This window comes from Sphaerodactylus townsendi, linkage group LG11 (genome assembly GCF_021028975.2).
Source record: "Sphaerodactylus townsendi isolate TG3544 linkage group LG11, MPM_Stown_v2.3, whole genome shotgun sequence".
Classification (NCBI taxonomy): Eukaryota; Metazoa; Chordata; class Lepidosauria; order Squamata; family Sphaerodactylidae; genus Sphaerodactylus; species Sphaerodactylus townsendi.
The window spans coordinates 48456180-48481573 of record NC_059435.1 but is presented as its reverse complement, the minus strand read 5'-3'; the positions used below and the strand labels follow the sequence as shown (position 1 = coordinate 48481573).

Below are 25394 nucleotides of genomic sequence, written 5' to 3'. Positions count from 1 at the left end.
GGAGGTAGGGATTCCCAGTTATAAAATTGCAGTAAGCATCCTCAAACTCTCATAGATAAAACCTGACAACTCTGTGTGCAGCCCAAAATGGATCTGAATATTTGAACAGCCTCCCTCAACTCCTGTGTCAATGCCCCAAGGCCCTTCTATTCATCTAGCTTAAATTAATGATCTCACTGATGGCACTTGCAATTGAACCACAGCTCTCCTGAGCCAAGCACTTCCATACTGAATTTGATTAATTCTGATGACTGTTAATTCTCACTGTTAATTAGGTAAGGTACTTCTGTAAAAAAGAACAGAGCATGTTGTGTAAAAGCAACTAGAACAGATTGCCGCTATGCCAATTTACTACTGAATATAAGCAGCCCTTGTATGCATTCTAAAAGTTCCTCTTTATTTCATGTGTGGAATTTATCATCTAGACACAGATTTTTGCATCTTGGAACCTTCAGAGTGCCCTCCCTTAAAAAACAAAAACACGATTTCTAATTCTTATAGCTGTAGAAAAGAATATGAGAAAAACATCTGTAGTGTAGGGTAAACAGGCCTTTCCCAGGAATTCCGGTGATCAGTATTTTGGCCCCATTCTCTGGTCTTTTCTGAACAACACAAATAAAACATCTTGAGGCTGGAATATAAAATGTTTTTTGCAGGAATTCCGCTCAGCTTTTAGTCCCAAAAGGTTTTTATTTGAAATTGCTAAACTAGCAATCCTTTCCCCCAAAACATTTTTAAAACATTTCCTGCCCGATTTTGAAGTTCTCACTTTTGTTTTTCTATTGCTCACTGCCCACCATTTTCTACCACTTCTCTGTGCTGTCTGCCATTTGCGGAACTGTCCTATAGACATTTCCTCTTCTAACATTGAAGCTGCTCACTATTTCCATCATTGCTGTGCGCTAATAAAGTCAGTATTCTCTGCTGATTATGTGAATGTGTCGTTTTCTCCTTTTTAAAAATGTTGTGTGAGGTATCTTTGAAGCAATGTAGACATGATATAAGAATCAGCAAGGGTTTGGATATCGAGTCTCTGTAGCGTTGAAGATAAAATGGCTTTTTTCCCAAAAGAAACAAAAAAGAAGTCAAAATGGTCATTTACAAAACATTTGCACAACATTGCACAGCATTATGAAATTTCCATGCCTCTCCTCTCCTGATTAAATGCGTGAGGCCCACACTAGAAGTTTGTAACTCAAATCTGAGGCTCTTTCTGCATGAGCCAGGAATTGGCTGCACACCGGGGTAGATGATCCCGGTGAAGCCCCGGGACCATTAGCATGCTTCTTTGCGGGCGGCCCCAGCGCTGCTGCTGCGGCTCACAGAGGCACCTCCGCAAAGAGGTGCATCCTGTTTTTCAAAATGTACTTACTCCCTGCGCAGCTCTGCAGGGAAGAGGAGACATGTCTCCAGAGCCACAGCATAGGTGCGACTCCTTGTCCCTGCAGAGCTGACAGGGAGAGAAGGTAAGTTTTTAAAAAACAGGGGATGCAACTAAGTAAGATGTGGGAGATCCAATGACAGGTTCTCCTGATGTATTTTGAAGGCTAAGAGCAGTCAGTGGAGGGCTGGGATTGATCAGTTCTTTGCAAAAGAATTTGTTTGTTTCAAAAATAGTATATATAATGCTGAATATAAACTGTGTATTTGTTTTGAAATCTTCATAAGGTTATAATGTGTCCATAGAGCTCTTTTACAGCAGCCCCTTCATTTCTACCTTATGGACTCTTGTTTGAGGAGACAAGAGGAGCGGTTATGACGTTTCTAGAGAAACATCTGGGCATGCAAATCTCTGAATGTGTAATTGCACACACCTCAGAAATGCAGAAACCAAAGCTGTAGCGCAGTTAGAAGTCCATAGTAGATACATTCTTTGACATATCAGACTTTTGCTCAGTATTATTTCTTGCCTAAAGATGCTCTATTAAACACTTCAGGACAACCTATATAAATAAAAAGCTAACAGTGACTTTGTTAGTCATGCCCTAACGCCGAAACGGCTGGACAGATCGCCCCCAATTTTTCACATGACGTCCTTCCCTGTTCTGTTCTAATTGGACCTTCAAATCGCCGAAAGTCCATACCCGAGCCAGGTAAAATGTATTTTTCCTGGTACACCAGGCCATGAAGCTTAGAATGTTCGTGCAGCCTGTCTGTGGCCTGAGGGGTTGGTATGAGGGCTTAGAATGTTCGTGCAGATGGGCAGAGATGAGCTGTGAAAACAGTAAAAAGGTAAAACTGTTAGGTAATACGAGTGTATGTGAAACACATACACACTTTGCCGTGTGAGATGTCAGGTGGGGTTCCCCCCCCTCACACGCAGGTAACTTTCACTCTCTGTGCCTCACCACTGCTACCACACAATATACATCCAGCTCATCCTCACACACCTCACTCTGCCCTCCCTCACATCCAACCACCACTTACCCACTTCCTCACCCATATTCACCACAGCTCTCTTTTACTAAAAGCGAGTTGGAGTTTGCCTTTTTCTTCTAAGAAAATCCACGGGGTGGTGGCAAACCAACACTAGTGGCTCAGCTTCTTTTGACCCCAGAACCCAGAGAGCTGGCCTCGATCTGAGCGCCTCACCACCCTGCCTCTGCTGCCTGACTGGGATAGCCTCCTTGCCCCAGTTCTGCCTTACCCAAGCCAGGACTGTGCGTGTCAACCAGCCTCACGGACAGCGAGATTCGCACTCTGGACAGTTCCATTGTGGAATGGAAAGGGTTACATTATACTAAAAGAACAAGACACCACCATATAACATTGTGAATTGAAAAGGGAAAGAGGGATTCCATTTGACCACCCCAAAAGGCTATGCTGCGGATCATTGGACCTGCATGGACATCTGTGTGGGTTGCGGACTGTGATGAGAAGGACAATTGCCACAGCAACGCGGGCCCGGGCCCTGCTAGTGTCATATAAAAAGCTACATCTCACAAGACATTCTTTGAGAATATACGCAGCATCTCAGTGTTTGTTGCCCAATTCATTTCTTTATCATCGTCTCTTTTCCTCAGATTCCTGAAAAGATACTAATAAAAAAAATAAAGATCAGAGTTCTAATGAAAGAACAAAGATCTCATTATACTTGAAGCTATTCTTTCTCTTTCTAAATAGAACTTTGACAATGGATCTCTCTCAGTTCTGAGACTTCCACCAATATCCCCTGAAGACCTCCATATTACCAACCAGGCTGTTCTTGAGAGTCTTTGACTACCAGGAACAAAGGTTTGGGTTGAAGGAGGCTGTATAGTAGGAGCACAAACTGGTGAAAATGTCTGCCTTTTCTGTCAAAACTGGTATAACAGGTGATTGGTTCCATTGCACCTCAGCTGCCAGATCCTACTTGCTTATCCCTTAGAGATGGGGCAGTTGCTCCATCTATGGTAGAACATCTGCTTTGCATGCAAAAGGGCTTTAGGCTCTATCCATGGCATCTTCAGTTAAAAAGATCTCTACTTGAGAATCTGTGGCTGTTTTTGCATGGGCGGAAAACAGCGCCCTAGGGATGGTAAAAACACCATCCCTGGGGCACTGTTCACACAGCAGGCACTGCTGCATCGCAGCAGCGCCATGCTCGTCCCCCCAAGCGGCACAAAGACGCTGCTTTCAAACCTCGCCCAGGGGGAGGGGTTTGAGGTTTTTTTTGAAAACACCGGCTTCCGTTTGGTGCCGAGCGAACAGCACCGGGTGGAAGCTGGTGTTTTTCCTGCAGTCCTCCCAAATGACTCTTATCTCCTGTCACCTTTTATTATATTGTGGAGCCAGGGGACACACCTCCTGGCCTCTGACCCCAGAGTCATCGCTCTGGCCATGGGGGCATGACCCCTGGCCTCCACAACGCGCAGAAAGGTGACAGGAGGTAAGATCTGTTTGGGAGCAGCGCAGCCTGTGCGAAGGCTGCACCATCGGCTGCACACCAGCGGGGCCATCCATGCGAATGGTCCTGGGGGGTGCATCGGCATAAATGGTGCTGATGCTCCCCCACTCATCTGGCCATACGGAAATGGCCTGTGAGTAAGTTCTGTGAAAGTTGTCTACTTGAGAATCTGGACAGCCACTGCGAATCAGAAAAGACAATACTGACCCTGGTGGACCAATGGTCTAACTCAGGATAAAGCAGCTTCATCGGTTCATCCCTGACCTCCCCCTGTAATAAACCAGCATTTTGTAATCCCGTAGTCATTAATAATCACAGTAAGAGACAACACCACACAACTGAAAAAATATATTTTTAAAAAAATCTGTGGTGTAGTACTGTAAGCAGAATTGCTACTCTGAGATGGGGCTATATTACTTCATAAGTTGGAGCTGAATTTTTGGCCAGATGCTTGCTTGAAAAAGGGCATCTTCTTAACCAAGTGGCATATGTAAAGTAAGCACAGTGAAGGTTTTGATTAAAATGTTGCTCAGTGGCCTTTCAGGTAAATTCTAAAATTATTTAATATTCTTTTCTACACTTATGCAGGAAATGGCAAAGGCAATATTAATAAAAGAGGGCTTAGAGAAGTACAGATCTGGAGCACTGGCTCCTTGACAAAAGTTATTTACCTAGCTAGAGTTTCATTTCAAAGTGAACAGAACTCTGTGATGCCTGTATTATGCAGAGGCCTTAAAACTCTGTTAGACATTTTTAACCCACTCTGATTTATTCCAGGAAAGCTTTAATCCCTTGCAGAACGAAACTGCTGTGAATATTTTTTTTAAAAAAATCATAATTCATCCAAGTGGGGGAAAAGTCTGTAATGACAACATTGGCTCCAAGAGTTTAAATTCATTCTAAAAACGTAAAACCAAGGGCAAGAGTTAATAGAATATTTCAGACAGTTAACATTTCAATCCTCCTCCAAATCTTTATAAATTCACTTGCATCTCTGCCATTAGACATGTTCTGATGGAGCACTTGCCAGACTTCTGAACTTAAATGTTTCAAAAAAGCACTATCGAAGAATCTTCTCTGACGTTTTGGAACTCTCATGTGGTGTATCATATACGAGGGGGTATCTAGTAGAATAATGAGTCCTAAAATAAAAGGAGAGTGTGACATATTAAACCAGGATGAGGGAAAAAAAACATGTTTTCTTAAATTTTTGATCTTTTAGGGTCAGTGCTGTTTTCTTCAATTGGCAGCTGCTCCACAATATCTCAGGTAGAGATCTTTTCTACCACACTACCTGATCCTTTTAAATGTTGGAGACTGAACATGGGACTTTTTGATGCTAAGCAAAGATTCTACCTCTGAGTCGTAGCCCCACATGAACATATGATCTTTCTACATATTATAATAAGAGTAGCAGAAAGTAAGAAAGAAAATTATATATATAATTTGAAAGCATCCCTGTGGGAAGCCTGGTTCCATTAAACTTGTCACAACTAATAGACACTAATCTATCTCTGCTGAAGCTGAGTGGCTCTTTTAAAAAGCTGTCTAAGCTAGAGGCCATCACCATGTCTGGTGATAATGAATTTCATCTATGAATTATGTGTCCTGTTTCACTGGCTACTTTCTACTCCTCTAGTATGAAGGCTGAAGAGATTACATATTTTATTTAAACGATCAACAATTTCCAAGCCCTGGAAATTTGTTATCTTATATTTAGTCAATGAATTAAAAGCAATTTTTCCTCACATCTGTTTTTTTTAAACACGTACACCAAGAGATCAACACGAATGTCTTTTCAACGGTGACATAACGGATTTGTTAGCCTCTCCCCCATTTTTCCATCATTACAATTCAGAATCAGTCCAGTCAGATGAGTTTCTGTTGTGGAAAAAAAAAAGACAAAATCCTCTCTGCATGTGATGACATGGCACTTTTATTTTGGATAATGGCCAGACTTTTAAAACCTGTGCTGCAATTAAATGTAATGAACTGTAATTCTTCTAAGTTAACACAGAAAGACTGCAGGAAATCAAGAGGCATTCTGAACCCTTTGGGGTTTTCTTCAAACCTGTCTTTCAGCATTTGAAGTCTCAGTAGTCAATAGTTCATGTGCGTGAAGGATGTCTTTAAATAAAATCCCCCCAGGATTTGAGGTAAATTACTTACTCTCCCCCCTGGAGTCTCCAGGGAGAAACTAATACTCATGAAAAACACATCTAATGAAGTCAAGTGTCACTATGAAAATGTCCCCAGCATTTAAAAGAATGTGACATAAAGATGGGAGTGTTCTCTTCCAACTGAGGGCAACTAGACAGTTAGATCAATTCCCTAATCACAAAAACATACTCTATCTCCCTAATATGCTTTTGGGCAAATTGTGCTCAGTCAAAAAAACGCTTTCACTATAATGAAAGATTGAACAGAGATTTTACATTATTGATGAGACACAAGTTACCAAGCAAAAGCATTACTAATGATCCAGTCCTAGACAGAGTTACATCCTTCTATTTCCATTGAATTCAATGGGCTTAGACTGGATTAACTTTGCTCCATAAATCACCTTGCTCTCAGTAACTATCTTGGCAGCATTTTCAAAACTACCTGACACCCTGATCCTATAGAAATGGACAGTGCTGACTAAGCAACAACAGTGTTCTGTGAACGAAAATGAACGAAAAGCAGGACATATTCAGCATGCTTTGTTTAATGCAAGTTTCCAGGCCATTGTTATTGACTATTACCAAATAGGTTCCTATGATGTAATTGACTCTATTAGGGATCGTGAGTTCATATCTTCCGTTCTTCATTCCAATCCAAATGTATCCTGCCCTTCTACTCCCTTATGCAGAGGCGTACCGGGGGGAAATGGCACCCAGAGAACAGAGACATCTGTTCTCCCAGCGCCCCCCCATGCCAGGGACGGGGCCCACTTCCACCTCCACCCCCACCCCCAAGCCCTGCCCCCTCCTGGCTGCCAGCTCTGAACCAGCAACCAGCAGTCCCTTCTGCCCTCCCCTCTGGGAAGGACAGAAGCAACTGGAAGGCTCCGTGCTGGGGCCTTTGCTTTTATAAGCTTGGGGGCGGGGCCATGCAGGGCTTGTAGGGAGCTTGTAGCCAGGAGGGGGGATGAGGCTTGGGGGGTTCCTCTGGCTTCCTTGGCCCCACCCATGTCGATGATGACTTGGGCGGGGCTGAGGGTGCCAGAAGATGACAAGGCAGCATCCTGGTCATGTGGGGGGGGGGATTTTGCACCCTCACATGACAGATCAGTGGCGTCTGGGGATGGAGGGTACCCCCTGTCCCTAGGCAAATACGCCACTGCCCTTATGAAGCTGCCCAACCACTATGGTCATCTTCAGAGGCCCTTCTTTGGGTGTCCTTAGCTTCTGAGATTTGGTGGGTGTCAACTGAAGAAAGGGTATTCTTGGTCATGACACCAAAGGTCTGGAACTCCCTCCTCAGGGAGATTCATCTGTCCCTTTCTGTTCCCTTCTTTTTTGTATTGTTTGGCGTTCCATCAATAATCCCTGCTTCCTAATAATTTTAGTTTTTAAATCTTTTGTAAGCATTTTAATTCTGTTTTAATTGTTGGAGGGGTTGAGTTTTCTGGTTTTAACATGTGATTATGTGATCATGTGTGTTTTCAATTGTTAGCTAAATTTAAATTTTGTAAGTAAACAAATTTCCAGGAAACAGTATGCATGGTATTGCAATAACCCCTGGCTTCATTGAAATAAAATGAAGTAGGAATGTGAATGATAGGGTAATTCTGACAGGGTAATTCTGACAGGGTAATTCTGGGAAAGAATGGAATGATTTGGAAAATGAGAGGTGAACAGAAACCAAGAAATCATATGTGAGGGAAACATTGAGAGTGTAACAGAGAGAGAAAGGATAGGAGCAGTAAAAAATAAAACAAATGGTCAGGAAAGAGAAACAGTTTGACAGTCAGCATGGTGTAGTGGCTAAGAGTGGCAGACTGGCTTTTTCTGCCCAGAACATTTAAAATGTTGTGCAAATGTTTTGAAAAGAACCATTTTGGGATTTTTTTGATTTGCATAGCATGGAAAAATAAATGTTTCAGGCAACAACAGTTCTTTCTTTTTTTTTAAAAAAGAGATGCCATTGTATCTTTGAAGTTATAGAGACTTGAAATCTGCACAGCCTTGCCGATTCTCATATTGTGATATGTTGCTTTGAAGATACCTCACACAATTTTTTTTTAAAAAATGGAGAAACAACATGGTTATATAATTGCCAGGCAATACTGACTTTATTAGTGCACAGCAATGATGGAAATGGTAGGCATCTGTGATGCTAGATGAGGAAACATCCATAGGGCATGGCAGCAAATGGTGGACAGCACGGAGAAGTAGCAGAAAATGTGGCAACCATTGTGGCAGAGAAACAAAATGGCAGAGAAACAAAAGTGAGAGCTTCAAAATCAGGTGGGAGAAATAAAACATATTCTAATCTCCACAGCAAGCAGGAAATATTTTGAAAACATTTCAGGAAAAAAGGTCACTTGTTTAGGCTGTTTCTGCACAGTAGCATGCGAGTAGCCCTGATGATCTGCCCAAACGGCCTCCGGTTCGTCCCCTCCACTGACCTTCCCATCCAGCACTTCTCTGCAGGGCTGGAGGGACACGCCCACGCTGCCCTCCGACCTCCAGGGGTTGTGTCCCTCCAACCCTCCAGAGCAGCGTGGGCATGTCCCTCCAACCCTCCAGAGCAGCGTGGGCATGTCCCTCCAACCCTCCAGAGCAGCACTGGATGGGAAGGTCAGTGGAGGGGCAGAAAAAGTGGCGTCTTCCCGCTGGTGCTGTTCGCACTGTGCCGGCAGGAAGATGCCGCTTTTCAAAAACCTTGCTCAATGAGCGAGGTTTGAAAGCAGCGCCTTCACACCACTTGCGGGGTGGTCAGGACAGCACTGCTGCAATGCAGCAGCGCCTCCTGTGCAAACAGCACCCCAGGGAAGGGGTTTTTCTGTCCCTGGGGCACTGTTTTTTGGCTGTGCAGAAATGGCCACAGTGTTTCCAATTAAAACCATTTTCAAAACTTTTGGGGTGGAAAGCTGTGCAGAACTCCTCCCCCAAATGCTTCTATTTCCATCCTCAAGATGTTTTACTTGTGTTGTGCAGAAACAGCCTCTGATCCGGAGAACTCGGTTTGATTTCCCACTCTTCCATATGAAGTCTGCTGGGTGACTTTGGGCCAGTCACAGTTGTCTCAGAACTGTCTCAGCTCCACCTGCCTCACAAAGTGTCTGTTGTGGGGAGAGGAAAGGAATGTGATTGTAAGCTGCTAAAAGACTCCTTAAGGTAGAGAAAAATATGGCATAAAACCTACTCTTCCTGTATTCTTCTAGCCTTTCACAAAATATGTCAGATTCAGTTATTCAGGAGGGCATTTTTGTTGACAAAGAAAGCAATGATAAAATGGATCAGCTCAGGAGGTAACTTTTATTAGGGATAATTTTTTCCCCATAGTGATTGCCTGAAACAGATATGTTTTTATGCTTTGTTCTCATTCATTTTTCCTGTTCTCCAATCCCAGCCCGACAGTATTATTTTGTCTTACAAAGAATCTTTCTTGTTAAATTCAAATATCATCTTTAATCTGTTTACTGACTATCTGAAACTTTTTTTTAATCATACTGATAATCTGCCTTGAGTCTCAGTGAGAAAGACAGGGTATAACTGAAATAATAATATGAATAATTCTGTCATTATGGCTTAGAATACTAATTAGAGTTTGTGAGTTATATCTTTTTAAATTTTGTATAAAATACACAAGAGTATAAACATTGCCATTGATAGCATTTTCTTTCTTTCACCCATTTAAAATATGTTTAAGCCTCTATGCAAACGCACTATAAATTCTTATCTCACATGGTTGGGTAACCTTGGCATAGTTTGGGAGAGGTTCCCACTTCTGGGCATCCCAAAGCCTGCTCATACTACAAGCATAATTGTAATAATTATATAGTTGTTCTGGCAACATGCTTGTTGAAGAAACTGAGATCAGACATAACCTAGTTTTGTATTGGTCCAGCGTCTCCCCAGACAACATAATGTGTGTTCATCTAGTTTTGATTTATTTAAATAGTTATTTAAATTAACTAAATGGCTGATCTGTGTTACTGCTTATTTCAATAAGCTGGTGACTTTGAGGGCAGGCTGCGATAGGCATCCACATGGTATGCCTTTTGGGCAGATCCACCCCAGCTCCAAACTTGGCTGGTGCTTCTGCTGGCCTTTCTTATCACCACCTGTACTGTCATGTGTTCTGAGAGATGCCAAGCTTCATCCCTCTTCCCTGGGGTTGCCAACCTTCAGGTAGGTAGCTGGAGATCTCCTGCTATTACAACTGATTTCCAGGCAACAGAGAGCAGTTCACCTGGAGAAAATGGCTGCTCTGAAAGGTAGATTTTTATAACACACTGAAGTCCCTCCTTGAACCCTGCCTCTTCAGGCTGCCCCCCTAAATTGCAGTGGCATAATGCCCATGGTGTGTGTGTGTGTGGGGGGGCGCAATGCCCCAGACGGAGCCACGGCAGAACCACAGCTGGCCCATGGAGGGGGCACGGTGGGGGCATTCCAGGGAATGGTGAGGGCAGGCGGCGGTGTGGCAAGGGCGCAGGGTGCACACATGCCCCGGGCGCAGTTTCCCCTTGCTCCGCCTCTGCTAAAGTGTCAGGTATTTCCCAACCCAGAGCCTATTCTCCTCTGATGTGCTGCAAGGCTTTTGCCAGATTCAAAAGATTCTGCTCAGCTCCAAGAGTGCTCCTTCACAGTGTTACCAGCCACAAGATATGTGTTCTGGACATATCCCTCATCATGCTAGATACCTCAGGGTGCTTTTCAATTAAACTGACCTATCTTTTTATTTTTAATAATAAAAATCATAATACAATAAAATAATACATCCTGTTCTAGCCCCAACAGCCTACCCCCTTTTTTTTGCTGGAGATAATAAAGGGGAAAATGCTATCAAGAGACACAAAATACTTTAACGTAAGAGCTGAGACAGCCTAAGGCCCATGATTTGGGGGTTGGGTGGGAGGGTGAAGGTAGAAAACAAACTGGAATGAAAGTGGAATATTCTTTGCCCTTTCCGCCACCTTCCCCTGAAAAATAACAGTGTGGTTACCCAAGTCCTATAAAACCCAACTGGTACCAGAGGGGTTAGGAGTGTTTTAGGAGAGCGGTCTCTCTTTCCAACAAGAGGTGCTGTTCCTGTTTATATCCGGGGAATGTGGATATGAAGAGCAGAATGCTGCCTTCAAGAGGAGACCTGGCTCTTTTTATTGCCCAAAGCAAAGAACTGGGTCACACCACTGGTTTCCCACTTCCAGGTCTCTGCAATCCCCTAGTCCTCACAGCAGCAGGGCAGTACTCTCCACTGCTTCTACCAAGGGAAAATTGGCAAACCCTGTGCTGGTGACCCCCCTGCCATGCCTTTCCCTGCTCAATAATTCCCCTATCAATAATTCAAAAGGAGAGAAATAAGAAAAATGAAAATGTTACATCATCAGAATAGAATCCAGTGCAGGGCCAGTGCAGAGTCCCTGATGAGATGAGGGAAGTTGCCGCCCTCAACTTCTGGTGTTGGGTACCTCCCCATGCAGAGTATGAGTCAAACGGCAGGTTGACATGGGGCTGCCAGAGTCCCTTGCACTGCAATACAGTTCAGGAAGGGGAAATCCAGGCACTTACAGCTGTCACACATCCCCATCATGCTAGATGCCTCGGGGTCCTTCTCAATTAAACCTACCTATCTTGAACAACCTGACCTATTCCTGTCAATAGTTGTGGCCTGACCAGTTTTGTACGCAGGCCTATGTAATAAACAACATTCTGCCAACAGCACAAGGCAAGTGAAAAAGGACTTTGCACTGAACCAATCTGGTGACCCCTCTCCCCCCCAAAATTTCTGCTTGGCCCCACTATAGGGGCCAGCTATTCTTGTACTGACTATAAGGAGGGTGGGTAGGTCAGCCACAGTTGATGAGAGGGTGCAGCTGAATAAAGAAGCTGGCCACCCTCTCCTGAGTGATTGGCCAGGTTTGCTGTGATCCAATTGTGTCCCATTCCTTATTTGAAGTTAACAGGACTGGAGCAAATTGATCCACAGAATGATTTGCTGTGAATATCTCTTCTTTGCCTTCCTCATTTCCAAGGAAGTGCAGAGCCACTATTGAATTTCATTTTATTTTTTGAAAGATCAGATCCTAATGATGCAAGGGCATGGGTCTTTGTTTCCTAGAGATGCACACGGCTAAATGATAATGGCATCATTTCCTCCTATCCTCCTTAGTCTCCTCATACTATGTCTTGTCACTCTCAGCTGTTTAACTGTAAGCTTTCAAGAAACCTCCCTAATAGGAAACTTGCTTCAAGTTAGCCCCCCCTTGCTCATCTTGACACCATTTACTGCAAGTGTACAGTCTACTTTCTTTCCTTATCCAACACAAACAATCTTCTTATTGTATTGCAATGAATTAGCAGAGTAAATAATAGGGCAGAGATGTGAGTGTGTTGTTTTGTAGAACTTTACTGGATAACAAAATAAGTTGCACTAAATATAGGAACAGCACGCTCAATGCGAGTGCTCCATCTGGGTGTCTGTGCAGTCTAGGTGTGTGTTTGCCTGGCCTCTTTTGCTGGAAGAAGAAAGAGAGAGCTCTTTCCAGAAGTTCATGTGATTTTGGGCAGGTGACTTCAGCACTTAACTCTTGCTTGACTGAATGAAGCACGCACTTGTAAAATACTAACACCTCTTTTATCAGGAAACAAAATAACAGCGGCTCCTTCCGCACAGGCAGAATAGTGCACTTTCAGACTGCTTTCAGTGCTCTTTGAAGCTGTGCGGAATGGCAACATCCACTTGCAGACAGTTGTGAAAGTGGTTTGAAAACGCATTTATTTCGCGTGTGCGGAAGGGGCCAAAGTTACCTGTTGAAAATGGTATGGGCACATTCAGTTCTAATATCTGAATAATATTGAAATGAAGCAGATAACTGAACTGGTAGCTTTCTACCATCAACAGTTTACATTTTAGAAACTACTCCTTCTGAACAAACACATCTATTTCTTGATCATACAGATACTGAATTTACGTTGAACAGGACATCAGTAGTACAGGTAAATGAGTTGCTGCATGGAAGAACGAGTGAATTACAAAAATCTTCTTATGTTGAAAGACCCTCCTTATTTATTGAAGATTGTATCCTGTCTTCTGTGTAAAATTATGACCCGCTAGGCAGTCGTTTGTTTTGTGTGAATTATATGGCATCATTTGAGCTGACCACATGATGGCATCAACCTATCACTTTTTTAATTTAATAGATGAGTCTTGGCTATGTTTGATCCTGTTTTGGACAGTTTAGTTAGCAAACTGCTGTGAAAGCTGTGTTTTAAAACTCATTAAAATGTGATTTATTTTTTAAAAAATTAAATCCTGGATTTTAGTAAAAGTTTCAACTTTTGTTTTTATAGGAGGCAAGTGCAACTACCAACTGGCAACAAGAATTTTAAAATGATCACAATAAAATACCAAAAATACAAAGCCCATAAAACAACGGGCATATGAAATCAAAGGCAATACAGAAGCTATAAGGAAACAAAATCCAGTCTCTAAAAAACCAAAATAAATAGAATATTTTGACCACCATCACTATTAATCCAACACAAATTTCTGTCAAAAGGGATGAAGCCAAGTGTACATGAAAGGGGAGTAAATTGAGGCCACCACCAAGAAGAATCTGCCACATATGCCCACCCATTGATCTTCTGATAGTGGAAGGCCACAGAGTCCATCCAACTGATCTGACTGTTCAAATAGGTTTGTCTTGCAGAAGCCAGAACTTGAGGCACTGTGAACTGAGACTGGAAATTAAGTTGGAACCACAGAAGTTAGCTCAAGGCTGATGTAATATGCTAATGGCATGCAGATAGTGGCAGGAGGTGTGGAAGGTTGCAGACATAGATACAAACCAGCTATCACAATTTCAAAACCACACAAGGGTACATTATTATGCTCTGCTGCTTCTTCACATGTAGAGCACATTATGAAGTAATAACATGCACAGAGTAATGACCTGTCCCATTCTACAAGTAGCATTACATTTCAGAGGATATTATTCAGATCGACCTCCAGGTATTTTTTAAAAAAATGTAAAACAAGCTATCTGGTGTTCAGTTCACTAATGGGGAGACTATAAGCCCAATCCAAAGGACTTTGGTGGCTGGAGATGGCACCATTCCCATGCTAATGGGCTCCCAGGTGGTGTGGGGAGGCAACAAAAACTGGGAAACTCCTCTCTATCTGAAAGCCCTCCATAGGGCAAAGTGGACTTATGCCACCAACACAACACCACAACACCACACAAACAACCTTTATTAGGCATAAATTGAAAGTTATTCACGATCTAACCAGAAACCTTTAATCAGAGGTGGCAGTAAATTGACAAAAGTGAAACAAATTATCAAAAGAAAATAAAAGTGAAATCTTCCATAAAATATTTTATATTAAAAATGGACAAAAGCATAGTTTTACAACATTAAAAATATAAATATGTGTCAAAAGGTCCATGGTTATATCTGTTTTGAGGAATGTGCAAATACCTGTAAAAGAAACTTGGCAACTTCTTCAAGAATCTCAACACCACTAAATATTCAAATTGTACTTAAAGTTTTGTTTGGCTGTGTTTTAAAAACGGAAAAGTGTTAATAAAAATTATTTAAAAACAGAATCTCAGCATCACTACTATTGAGAAGACTTATGCCACCCTTTTTGGTAGCATAATTTTGAGGACTATTCTGGCAGCATTCCTGGTGGAAGCTCTGCAGGCTGCAGGCTCTACGGGGTCAGGTGACATGGTGCTCCACAGAGCCCACCCACCTCCCTGTTTGCTATCTCCACCAGCATAAGTGCTACTTAAGCCAGTAGGGTGGGCAAATGTGCTGGCATGGTCTTGCGCCAGTTCCAACAGTCAATCTTTACCCCCAATCAGGATTGGGTTGCCCGTTGCTTAATCTTGTAATACAAGAAATGGGCAATGAAGAGATGGGCAATGAAGAAAAACAGCTGCATTTTTGACAACTGCCAAATACAGTGTCTAGTTGTAACTTGTAGCTGCAAGTACATAAGACTAGCTAGTTAATTTCCTTGATTTTGATTTTGCTGACAGATTCACACAATACTGGCATACTGTATTTTTTCAATCCCCTTCCTCTTCCTATTTGCCTTCTGTTTCCAATATGCTGCTTAAGAATTACATTCAAAGTCTTTCCCCCCTCTCCCTGTGACATCTTCATTGCTGCTTCATTAACCAGTGCACCATCAGTGCATTTCATTACTTCCTCTCTCTTCCCTCACTGCGCTGATCTCAGACACAGATACAAATCAGCTATCAAAAGCCAGGCCGTATTTATCTTCCCTGCATTTCAAAAGAAGGGAAAATTGACTAAATCATCCCAGGGGCAAATATACCCATATTTGTCTCCTTTGCCTGCTCCCTTGAGAGCTGTTAAGTTAGAAGCAATTGTTGATCTCTGTTTTAAAATATATAATTTTAAATTGTTCTGGTTCATGAGATGGTCTTTAAAACTATGGAGCTACCCCTGGAGAAAAAAGGTTCTAATCAGAACCAGTTCACAAGGACAGTAACCAGCAAAAAATTAATAACAACAACAACAATAAAAGAAGTAGCTGAATGGTATCTAGTACATGGAAAAGACCTCCCTGTTTGCTTTCAGATGCCTTGGTATTTCTGTAGGGAGGTCCTCTTTGAAATATTTTGTTGTAGGACAGAGATAATTTTGTTAGCAAGTGAGATAGTGGGAAGGAATGGCAAATCATAACTCCAGTGAAGATTAGCCAGATGGATGGGATAAATGCTCAGTTCATATTCTCAATTTCCTGTTATAAAAAGCAATTAATCTTACACTGACTAACTGAGAAATTTAGGAAATAACAGCTGAGTCTCGTTATTATGAATGACTTTCCTATGAGGTGTGTTCTGATCAGGACTGTACATGACTTGAATTAAAGATTATCCCCCTTGTGCATCTGAGTGCCGAATTGCTGTCCCTTTCATATATTATAATGAAAGTCATATTTTATTTGGGTACTGAGCACTGTAAAGGAAGAAGAAAAATATATGTATGATAGACAGTATGACAGACTTCAGCAACAGGTTTTTTTAATGAATGCTTTTCCCTCGTACTCCTCTTTTCCTTCTGTTAGTTTCCCTGTGACAAATTTTAGATGGTAAACTTTTTGAAATAAGAGCCTGCAGCCTGCTTACCATTTGCTAAAGTACCACAAAAATAATTATAGCATAATATTTATTGTAATAAATCATCAACAACACATACCTTAAAATCATTTTGATAAGTAGCTTGGGGCAGTGTTTAGGAGTAGTAGTAGAAGAAGAGTTTGGATTTATATCCCCCCTTTCTCTCCTGTAGGAGACTCAAAGGGGCTTACAATCTCCTTGCCCTTCCCCCCTCACAACAAACACCCTGTGAGGTGGGTGGGGCTGAGAGAGCTCCGGGAAGCTGTGACTAGCCCAAGGTCACCCAGCTGGCATGTGTGGGAGTGCACAGGCTAATCTGAATTCCGCAGATAAACCTCCACAGCTCAAGTGGCAGAGCGGGGAATCAAACCCGGTTCCTCCAGATTAGAATGCACCTGCTCTTAACCACTACACCAATGCTGCTCCTGTAATCTGGAGAACCAGGTTCAATTCCCCACTCCTCCATGGGAAGCCTGCTGGGTGACCTTGGGCTAATCACCATTCTCTGAGAACACTCTCAGCCCATGCAAAAGCAGGCTATTGCAAGCTACCTCCAAATGTCTCTTGCCTTGAAAATGGTACACAGTCACCATAAGTCACAAGTGGTTTGACAGCCCTTTCCACCACTAGTCATAATAGCACCAGCAGTAATGGAATAATAACATTAGTTATTTAAGGTATACCATGTTGTGTCCAAATTACTGAAGTAGTACAAGGCATATTCACAAGTTACAGTGAACACATGCACATCCTGCATGTGTGTGAGTAAGAAATAGACAATGCACAACTGTTGGTAAGAAATAGACAATGCACATTCACTTTAAACATGAAACCAAGAACCAAAAGATAGATAAATGTGGGCTTTAAAATCACTCATCCATTGAATGGAACTTGAGAACCACACAACATGCATTTAAAGAAAAATCAAGAACACAGTATATGAGTTCACCCTTACTTGTGGATCAGGGTTGCAGTCTGTACCAAAAGGGTTTTCATCTACAAAGCTTAGATAAGATGAATTGATAATATGTTGTAGTCTTGAAGGCATGAAAAGTTAGATGGCAAGAGAACAGCAGGTAAGCCAAAACCTAAGAAAGTTGTAGAAAAACTGTGCTAAAGAAGTAGGCCCCTGGGAAAGCATTTAAATTAGGAGAACAATAGAGAGAAAGATGGAGGCTTCTTGTTCAGATGTGTAGTACCCAAAGTATTATCAAGGTGGGATTTGGAAGTGCCTTCAAAGACAAATAGTGTGTCTGACATATATCCTGTGTAAAAGAAGACAAATGGATCCTTTCAAAAAGGAGATACACCTTGACTTCTTTTAGCTATTGAACTAAGATAGCAATTGTGTGCTGCACTTGTTTTGAGAAGATTGGAATTGGGATTATAAATGTATCTAAATACCTTCTCCTTCCTTTCTTTCAGGTCACGTGTGCAAATTTAACCAGTGGTGGAAAATCAGAACTTCTAAAAACAGGCAGTTCCAAATCCACACTAAAGCACATATGGACAGAAAGCAGCAAAGACTTATCCATCAGCCGGCTGCTATCACAGACTTTTCACGGCAAAGAGAATGATACAGATTTGAGCCTGCGATATGATGCCCCAGAAACTTATTCTGAGCAAGATCTCTGGGACTGGCTGAGGAACTCGACAGATCTTCAAGAGCCTCGACCCAGAGCGAAGAGACGGCCCATTGTCAAGACTGGGAAGTTTAAGAAAATGTTTGGCTGGGGCGATTTTCATTCCAACATCAAGACAGTGAAGTTAAACCTGTTGATAACTGGGAAAATAGTTGATCACGGAAATGGGACGTTTAGTGTTTACTTCAGGCATAATTCCACTGGCCAAGGGAATGTATCTGTCAGCTTGGTGCCCCCTACCAAAATAGTGGAGTTTGACTTGGCACAACAAACGGTGATTGATGCCAAAGATTCCAAGTCCTTTAACTGCCGCATTGAATATGAGAAGGTTGACAAAGCCACGAAGAACACGATCTGCAACTATGACCCTTCAAAAACATGTTATCAGGAGCAGACCCAAAGCCACGTGTCATGGCTCTGTTCCAAGCCCTTTAAAGTAATCTGTATTTACATTTCATTTTATAGTACAGATTATAAACTAGTTCAGAAGGTGTGTCCTGATTATAACTACCACAGTGATACACCTTACTTCCCTTCAGGTTGAAGAGAACTGTGAGTCTGAGACTGGACCCTGAGGAATAAATAATTATTATTATTAAAAAAAGAAAGATAAAAGGAGACCATATAGGGCTGTTACCTCAAGGAAGAAGGCCACACCCCTTGCCTGGAATGTGTCTACGCTCTGCTGCTGATGTCAATGGAAACCAATCTCATGCCATTTCTGCCTAGTCAGCTCCACGTATATTTCTCTGGCTGAAAATCACAATGGATTTTAAATAACGCTGCACACAATTTCTCTCTCCCTCCCTTTCTCTCCCTTCTCCCTCTTTTCAGCTCACATCTATTGAGATTCCTGTTAAAGAGGGCTTTCATTGTCTGATAGATAATGTTCCAGGATAACCTATCATCAAGCCAAAAGGATTAACTAGACAGAAAATGTTTTATAACATGGACTGTTATGGAAATCTCCTTTTACGTCTTGAATACATGATAATCGATAATCCCCTCTCATGCATTTTACCACTTGGAGTAGTTGTACTGGTAAATAATTCTGTAGGAGTAAATGCTTGTTAAAAGGTGGGGTGGGAGGAGATATGTGTGTGTTGAATTCAGTATTCCTCTCTATGAACACAGCAAAGTGAAATGACTTTCTTCCAGCACACCATGGGCACATTCAAGGCGGTGTTAGGTGGTTCGTTTTCCACAGAGGGAGCCTCTTGAACTAATAAAGATGAGCAACCATTGGAATTTACATGTGACCAGACTTTATAATTTTTGTATTTTGGTAGTTGTCACTTAAAACAGGTAGAAACAAGACCAGCCAAGATGTTCTCCAAGAAAGAAAAATGCTTGATAGGTAACATGTAAGTTGTAAATGACTGTCTTATCTTTATTACAAAAATATTGTAACAAATTCAATATCCTAGTCTTCATTTGTATGAATGGTTTGTATTGTACATAGTTTAACCAGTGTTATTTGAGCTGCTTATTAATATTAACTTGTATTTGTCTCTCTGCTTGTTATTGGTTAAAAACAAAACAAGAAAATGAGGAATCCATTTTATCAATGTAGCTGTAAACTCCATTTAAGAAGACAGAATTCTGTACAAAGCATTTATTCAGCTAAAAGTATTGTAAGCTATACACTTACAAGATTTACAGTCTGTCTGTACTTAGATCTTTTATTTCCAGGTTAAAAAGATTGAAATGTACATACAAATAAAATACTGAAATTTGAGTTTCAATATGCACTCTGTAGATGGTGGTATAAGTAGTTCAAACTGAAGACAGGTTTCACAATGGCCGGGGTCTCTTTTGTTATCAATCATATGCAGAATATCTTCAACTCTGACCCTGCGAAGCTGTTCTGTATAGGCAATTTTTCTTTCATGGTATGTGGTTTTGTGGCCCTTTCCACAGCACAAAATTGTATCACACTTACCTTATTTATGGTCATGGCAACCCTGGGATAGCAGAGGAATGCAATAAGGTGCTGCTGATTTCCTGTGTGTGTGTTTGTGGTGAGGATTTAAAGTACAGCAGGCAGACAAGCAGGATACACAGAATGCCCACCCTCCCCCAAAAGTGATTCTCCCCAACCATTTCTTAAAATTTGAATCTTAGAATCTCTCTGGAAATAACCCCCAGTGATAGAGAAACACAGCAGAAGCTGAGCCATGGGGGCGGGAGGGAGACTTCCTTAAACAGTGGGAATGGGTTGGTTCTGTACAAAAGCACTTGTGCATTACATTGCCATCCTGGCATAATGTGTAATCAGCACAAATTGTGTTCTGATCTGCAGACCATGCTACTGTAATACCTCGCTCCACTCATTCCCACATGTAATCAGCAGTCCCAAGTGGTGACTGTTCCAAATTACTTCATATGAGTGGCTCTTCATGTTGTCCCATTGATTGTTGGTAGGCAGCAAAGAAAGGTGAATCTGATGGTCCTGGTTTGGCATCACACATGCACAAAATGCCATCTGTCACTATTTTTCTTGCTCAACAATCCTGATAGTAGGCTAAGCTAAGAGATGGTGATTTGCCCCCAAACTGAACAGCTGTTTGAAGCCAGGGACCCTTAGTTCACATCCATCATTATATTCACTATTATACACCGCCTCCAGGTTATTTCAGTATCATATCATCTTTTACTGGTGATACGTTTCTGAGACATATGACCACATCCAAGCTGGTTCACCTAGTCAGCACTGTCAGCTCCTTCAAGGTAGCAACTCTCAGGCCACAGTCTTTCCCAAACTTCCTTCTTGACATCCCTTTTATTTAGAGATGCTAAGAAAGCTAGGATTTTATGCACAAAAGCCTGCCTTCTACCATAGAGCTAAGAGGGAAGAGGTCCACATTTTTACGCAAAGAACGGTCTAGAGCTGATAGCAATAGACTGAGATTGAAACTATGGTTTGGTGGATGTTCTCAGATTTATGTCCCATCCTTTCTGGGGAAAAAAATTGTGAGTAATAAAGTTACAAATAAGAGTCCCCAGAACCAACAAAATAGATCCAATGGTAAATACACAAAAAACAATGTCAGTCTAATTGAATACCTTTTTAAATAAAATAATTTCCAAAGATTACTAAATAAATACTTTGTAGAACTGTCTTAGTACAGGAGCTATAGTAGAGAAGTTCCTACTCCCTATAGTAATTTATATTATGTCTTAGAGTAGATTTTCCTTGATCTCAGTCAGCAGATGGGTTCATATGGAAAATATTTTTCAGTAAGCAATGGCTCCAAAAAGTGTGCCAGTGCAGAAGTGTACTTCAGAAAGTTAAGCCATGATGTTGGAAGCATCTATTACCTGGATAGCTTTGCCAGCATTTATTTTTGTCTCTGATGATACGCAGGCACCAACTTTCTCCCATGGGTGGCAGTATAAATATTCCAGGATTACCTGAACAATCCTACAAATGACAGAGGTCCATTCCGCATAGCACAAAAAAAGACATCTATGGGACATCTTAAAAAGAGGTGACTGCTTTTCATTCCACATACCCAAAATAAGATATTTGGGATGACTTAAAGAGAAGCGGCTTCTGGTATTTTTCTGGACAGCAAAGATGTTAGAAGGAAAAATAGGCTTTTTCCTGGTTGGCTGTTCTGCTCTGTGCTCAGTTTCACCCTCAGCTTGCATCTGACATTTTGTGTGCAGCTGAAGGGATTCTCTTTGCCACCATTTGCTGAAGGTTGCCCCAGGATGTTTGTTCTGAGGACTCCAATCCTGGGTGCCTTTTTAGCCCAAAAGGTACATAGTTGTACTCAGCTCATCCTGCCAATTTGGGCAATATATTGTTTCCCTATTTTTTAACATTTTTGATGAGCTATCTCCATAGCTACGCAGACATGTTAGCAACTCAGAAGGTCTGCCACCCATTCAAAAGCATTGGGTAGACCTACCCTCTGCAGACTGACTATGGTAATCAATCCATGGAGGGCAGGTCTACTCAATGCTTTTCAATGGGCAGCTGACCCATCTTCCGAGCAGCTAAGTTTCTTGTATTCATGTCTGCGTAGCTACAGAGATACCTCATCAAAAAATTTCAAGAAGGAAAACTATATATTGCTGGAATCAGCAGGACAAGCTGAGTACAACTATGTACCTTTTGGGCTGAGAAAGTGCCCAAGGTCAGAACCTGCAAAGCAAACGTCCTGGAGCAACTTTCAGCCAATGGCAACAGGGAGAATCCCTTCAGCTATACCCAAAATGTCTGGTGCAAGCAGAAGGTAAAACTGACTAGAGAACAAAGTGGTCAGGTAGGAAATGTAAAATACCTCCTGAGCTCTGTATTCCCCACAGCCAGGTAGGAGATGACTTACAAGCAGCTTAGGGGAAAAAGGTGCACTTCAAAGCGTTCTCCCAAAAAGATGCCTTGAGCAGAAATAAAGTGTTCTGAGGACTCTTGGGGGAAAAAAGCTGTATGAAATTCCTTCCCAAGACACCTTTTTAAAGATCCTCTGGTTGTCGTATTTGTGTTGTGCTTAATGGACCAGAGGAGATCCCAGAAGAACCACCACTGCTTAACCACCCCAACTTGCCCATCATGCAAAGGACAGGCTGCAATCCTGGTAATAATTATTATTGCCTCCTGGGTCAATCTGGTGAAAAAAACTTGACCCCAGGTACCAAAAATCTCGTGCAGTAAAGGATGGTCATCCTTGTCCATTTGACAAGGAAGTTTCCAACATTTTAGTTTCTTGGTACTGAAGCTTTATATACTAAAAAGTACTATAAAGTAGGTGAAGTAAAGTGATTTTTTTTTTAAAAAAAAGATAACTCCAGCAATCATGGAGACTAGTTTTAGGGTTTTTATTTTGTCCCTATATGTCATTCTGGGTAGGTGAGATAAGTGAATTTCCCAGCTTTCGTTTTAGGCTCCACCCACCTCCTGGGCATTTTCAGACAGAGCTTTACAGATTGGAAATCATGATTTTTTCCGTGAATAGGATTCCTCAGGACTGTGATGCTATCAGGGAATGGGCTATCTCCGTATTAAATCAGCTCACTATTTAGCTAATACATTTAGTGGCAAACATTTTTATGGAAGTCACTATTTGCTTCTGGATGTTATTTTCATAGTTACTGTCATATGTTGTCATGTCAAATGGTAAAAACTGCATGCTAATAATTTTTTCTTGATTTTGATAGCATTTATTATTGATTTGCCTCGTCTGGTTCCTTGCTGCACTATGATTTTTTTAAAAATAATATTCCTCCTATCTTGGACTTTAGCTATCCAGTCAAGTGGTTGGTCACCAAACCTGCTTTCCTTCAATTTCTAGTTAGAACAAATTATGCAATTCAAAGTGAGTGGGACAAGGTGTTTTTAGAGTAAGAAGTGACAGATTAGCAATGCAATTCCAAACACAATTGCCGTCCAAAACCAGGAATTCAGAGGGTATGTTCTGGTCTGAAGCAGGAGGAGGAAGGTTAAAGAAGTTGCCCTCCCGCACACACACACTTCAGGTGGAAATCATTCCATCTGCCGAAGTGCTCTGTTAGGTCAATAGACTGTAAAGGAGTAACTCTCTTTAGGACTTTACTGTTAGTATGTATCTTTGATACAAGATTCTCCTTGAAACTACACAGTCATATGAGCACTGACAATGGATACTTTACAAACTGAAAAATACAGGACCTACACATTGTGTCTTTCGTGGAATCATAAGTTCATAGAGGTGGAAAGGACCAAAAGGCCTCCTACCAATCAGTTACATAAAGACCAAGTTCTGATTCACCACTTTTGGGTTCTTCCCCTCTTCACTTTTTGAAAAATCATGGTTCCCCAAAATTTTCTAACTTGTGACATGAATGTATTTTCATATCTGTCCATATTTCTTCTGTTTTGTTTCAACTGTAGCATATTTCTCTAAAAGAAGGGCAGAATAGGTATCTCTACTGATCACAAATGCTTAAATTCTATGTTTATTTGACAAGTTTTAATTCTTCTCGCAACTTGATCTGAAACATGTTTACATGAAAGTAAGTCCTACTGAATTCAGTTTGACTTCCTTCCAAGTAAACATTCTTTGGATTGTAACTGCAATCTCTTTCTGAATGTGGATCACTGACCAGTAACAGTAGATTTCTATTCAAGAATCCACGTAGACCAGAACACAATCTAGCATGCTTGCTTTTCACCATAGATTTTAACAAGTTTATAATTTTGTAGTATTCTAGAGCCATAATTAGAAATCCATGCTTTTTGATAGACATGATTGTGCCAAATATTGTGTTTATTAAAAACAAATAGTTAAAATAGAGGACAGAAGCAAAGTATTGTCATCATTGTCTCTTGAGTATGTCCTTTCTTTCCCATGATGTTTTCACAGTCTGTATTATCATTCCCAGTCACAGAATTAAAGTTCTACATTGAGATAAAAATATTGATATGTGGTCATGTGTTAAATATTTTCTTGAACATTTATTGTAAAGCTGATTGATACATCTATTATGGGTATGCGGAATTATTTTAGAATTATAATGACAGGCACATGGCATCTTTGTAATTTATTATTCATTATCAACAAAGAATAAGATTAACTTCCACAAATAGCTGATATATCAGCAAAAATTCAGCATCAAAATCTTTATTATGGTCATAGGCCAGTATAACCCAGGGTAAGGTAAATATAGAATACACAATTAAAAGAAAGCAGAAGACTTAAAGCTAAACAAAAAAGACTAGGCAGAAGGGGACAATGAAATTAACAGATAAAGTACTGTAACTAGAATTTTCAAATCTAAGCCTATTTTATGGCATGGACTATTTCAAGTGCTGCTGCCAAGAATCTGGCAACATATATGTTGTATCAGAATTGGTATCTGTGAACAGCTCGGAAGCATAATATTGTCCTGCATGCTCTGGTAACCAGTGCTAAAAAAGTGAGGAAGATGAGGCTTCAAAGAGACAACCAGTGCTTGAAAAGACCATATATTAAAACACATCTCAACAGACACATTCTTAAAGCCCTCTCCAGAGGAGGGGGGGGATCCACTATTGGAAGTGGCATGGGGCTGCGTGGGCAGATTTGTCCTGCCCAGGAAGAGTGGATTTGTCCTGCCCAGGAAGAGTGGATTTGCTGGTAGGCAGCTATACACCCCCCCCATGGCAGTTACATATAGCACAGAGCATAGTGGGGGTGGTCCAGAGGTGTGGCCAGGGAAGGAGTCAATGCTAGTTGGCTTCCCCCTGGCTGTTGCCTCAGCTATGCTGGACCCTGAGGTGTTGGACTTACATCATCTTTTTAGTGGCATAAGTTCATTAGACCCAGTGGGGGCTTCTTGGTGGCAGCGAGGCTTTTTTGTCCTTTGCCTCCCCATGCTTCTAGAAAGCCCCCTTGGAAACAGTGGGGTGGAGCAGCAGTGGTACTGCATCTGGATGCCCAGCCCTCTGGATGGAGCTATTAATCATGTATATTTCCAACACTGTGAAAAGATTTGCATTTATTGTCTTTTCAGAACTCAAGCAATGGGATTTTATGTAAGACTTGCTACTTCTATTCTGTTCTTATTTAGATGTATCTCAAATGTCTATCTT

At 41.4% G+C, this 25394-nt stretch overlaps 1 protein-coding gene across 1 annotated transcript in view; it reads left to right on the top strand.

Moving 5' to 3' along the window:
* The window catches only part of NXPH1 (neurexophilin 1), a 191635-nt gene extending 172052 nt beyond the window's left edge, over nucleotides 1–19583 (top strand). Inside the window, exon 3 of the mRNA XM_048511019.1 lies at nucleotides 17619–19583. Coding sequence (XP_048366976.1) covers nucleotides 17619–18380 — 762 coding nt within the window. The 3' untranslated portion in view covers nucleotides 18381–19583. The remainder of the gene's footprint in view (nucleotides 1–17618) is intronic.
* The last annotated feature ends 5811 nt before the right edge of the window (nucleotides 19584–25394 follow it).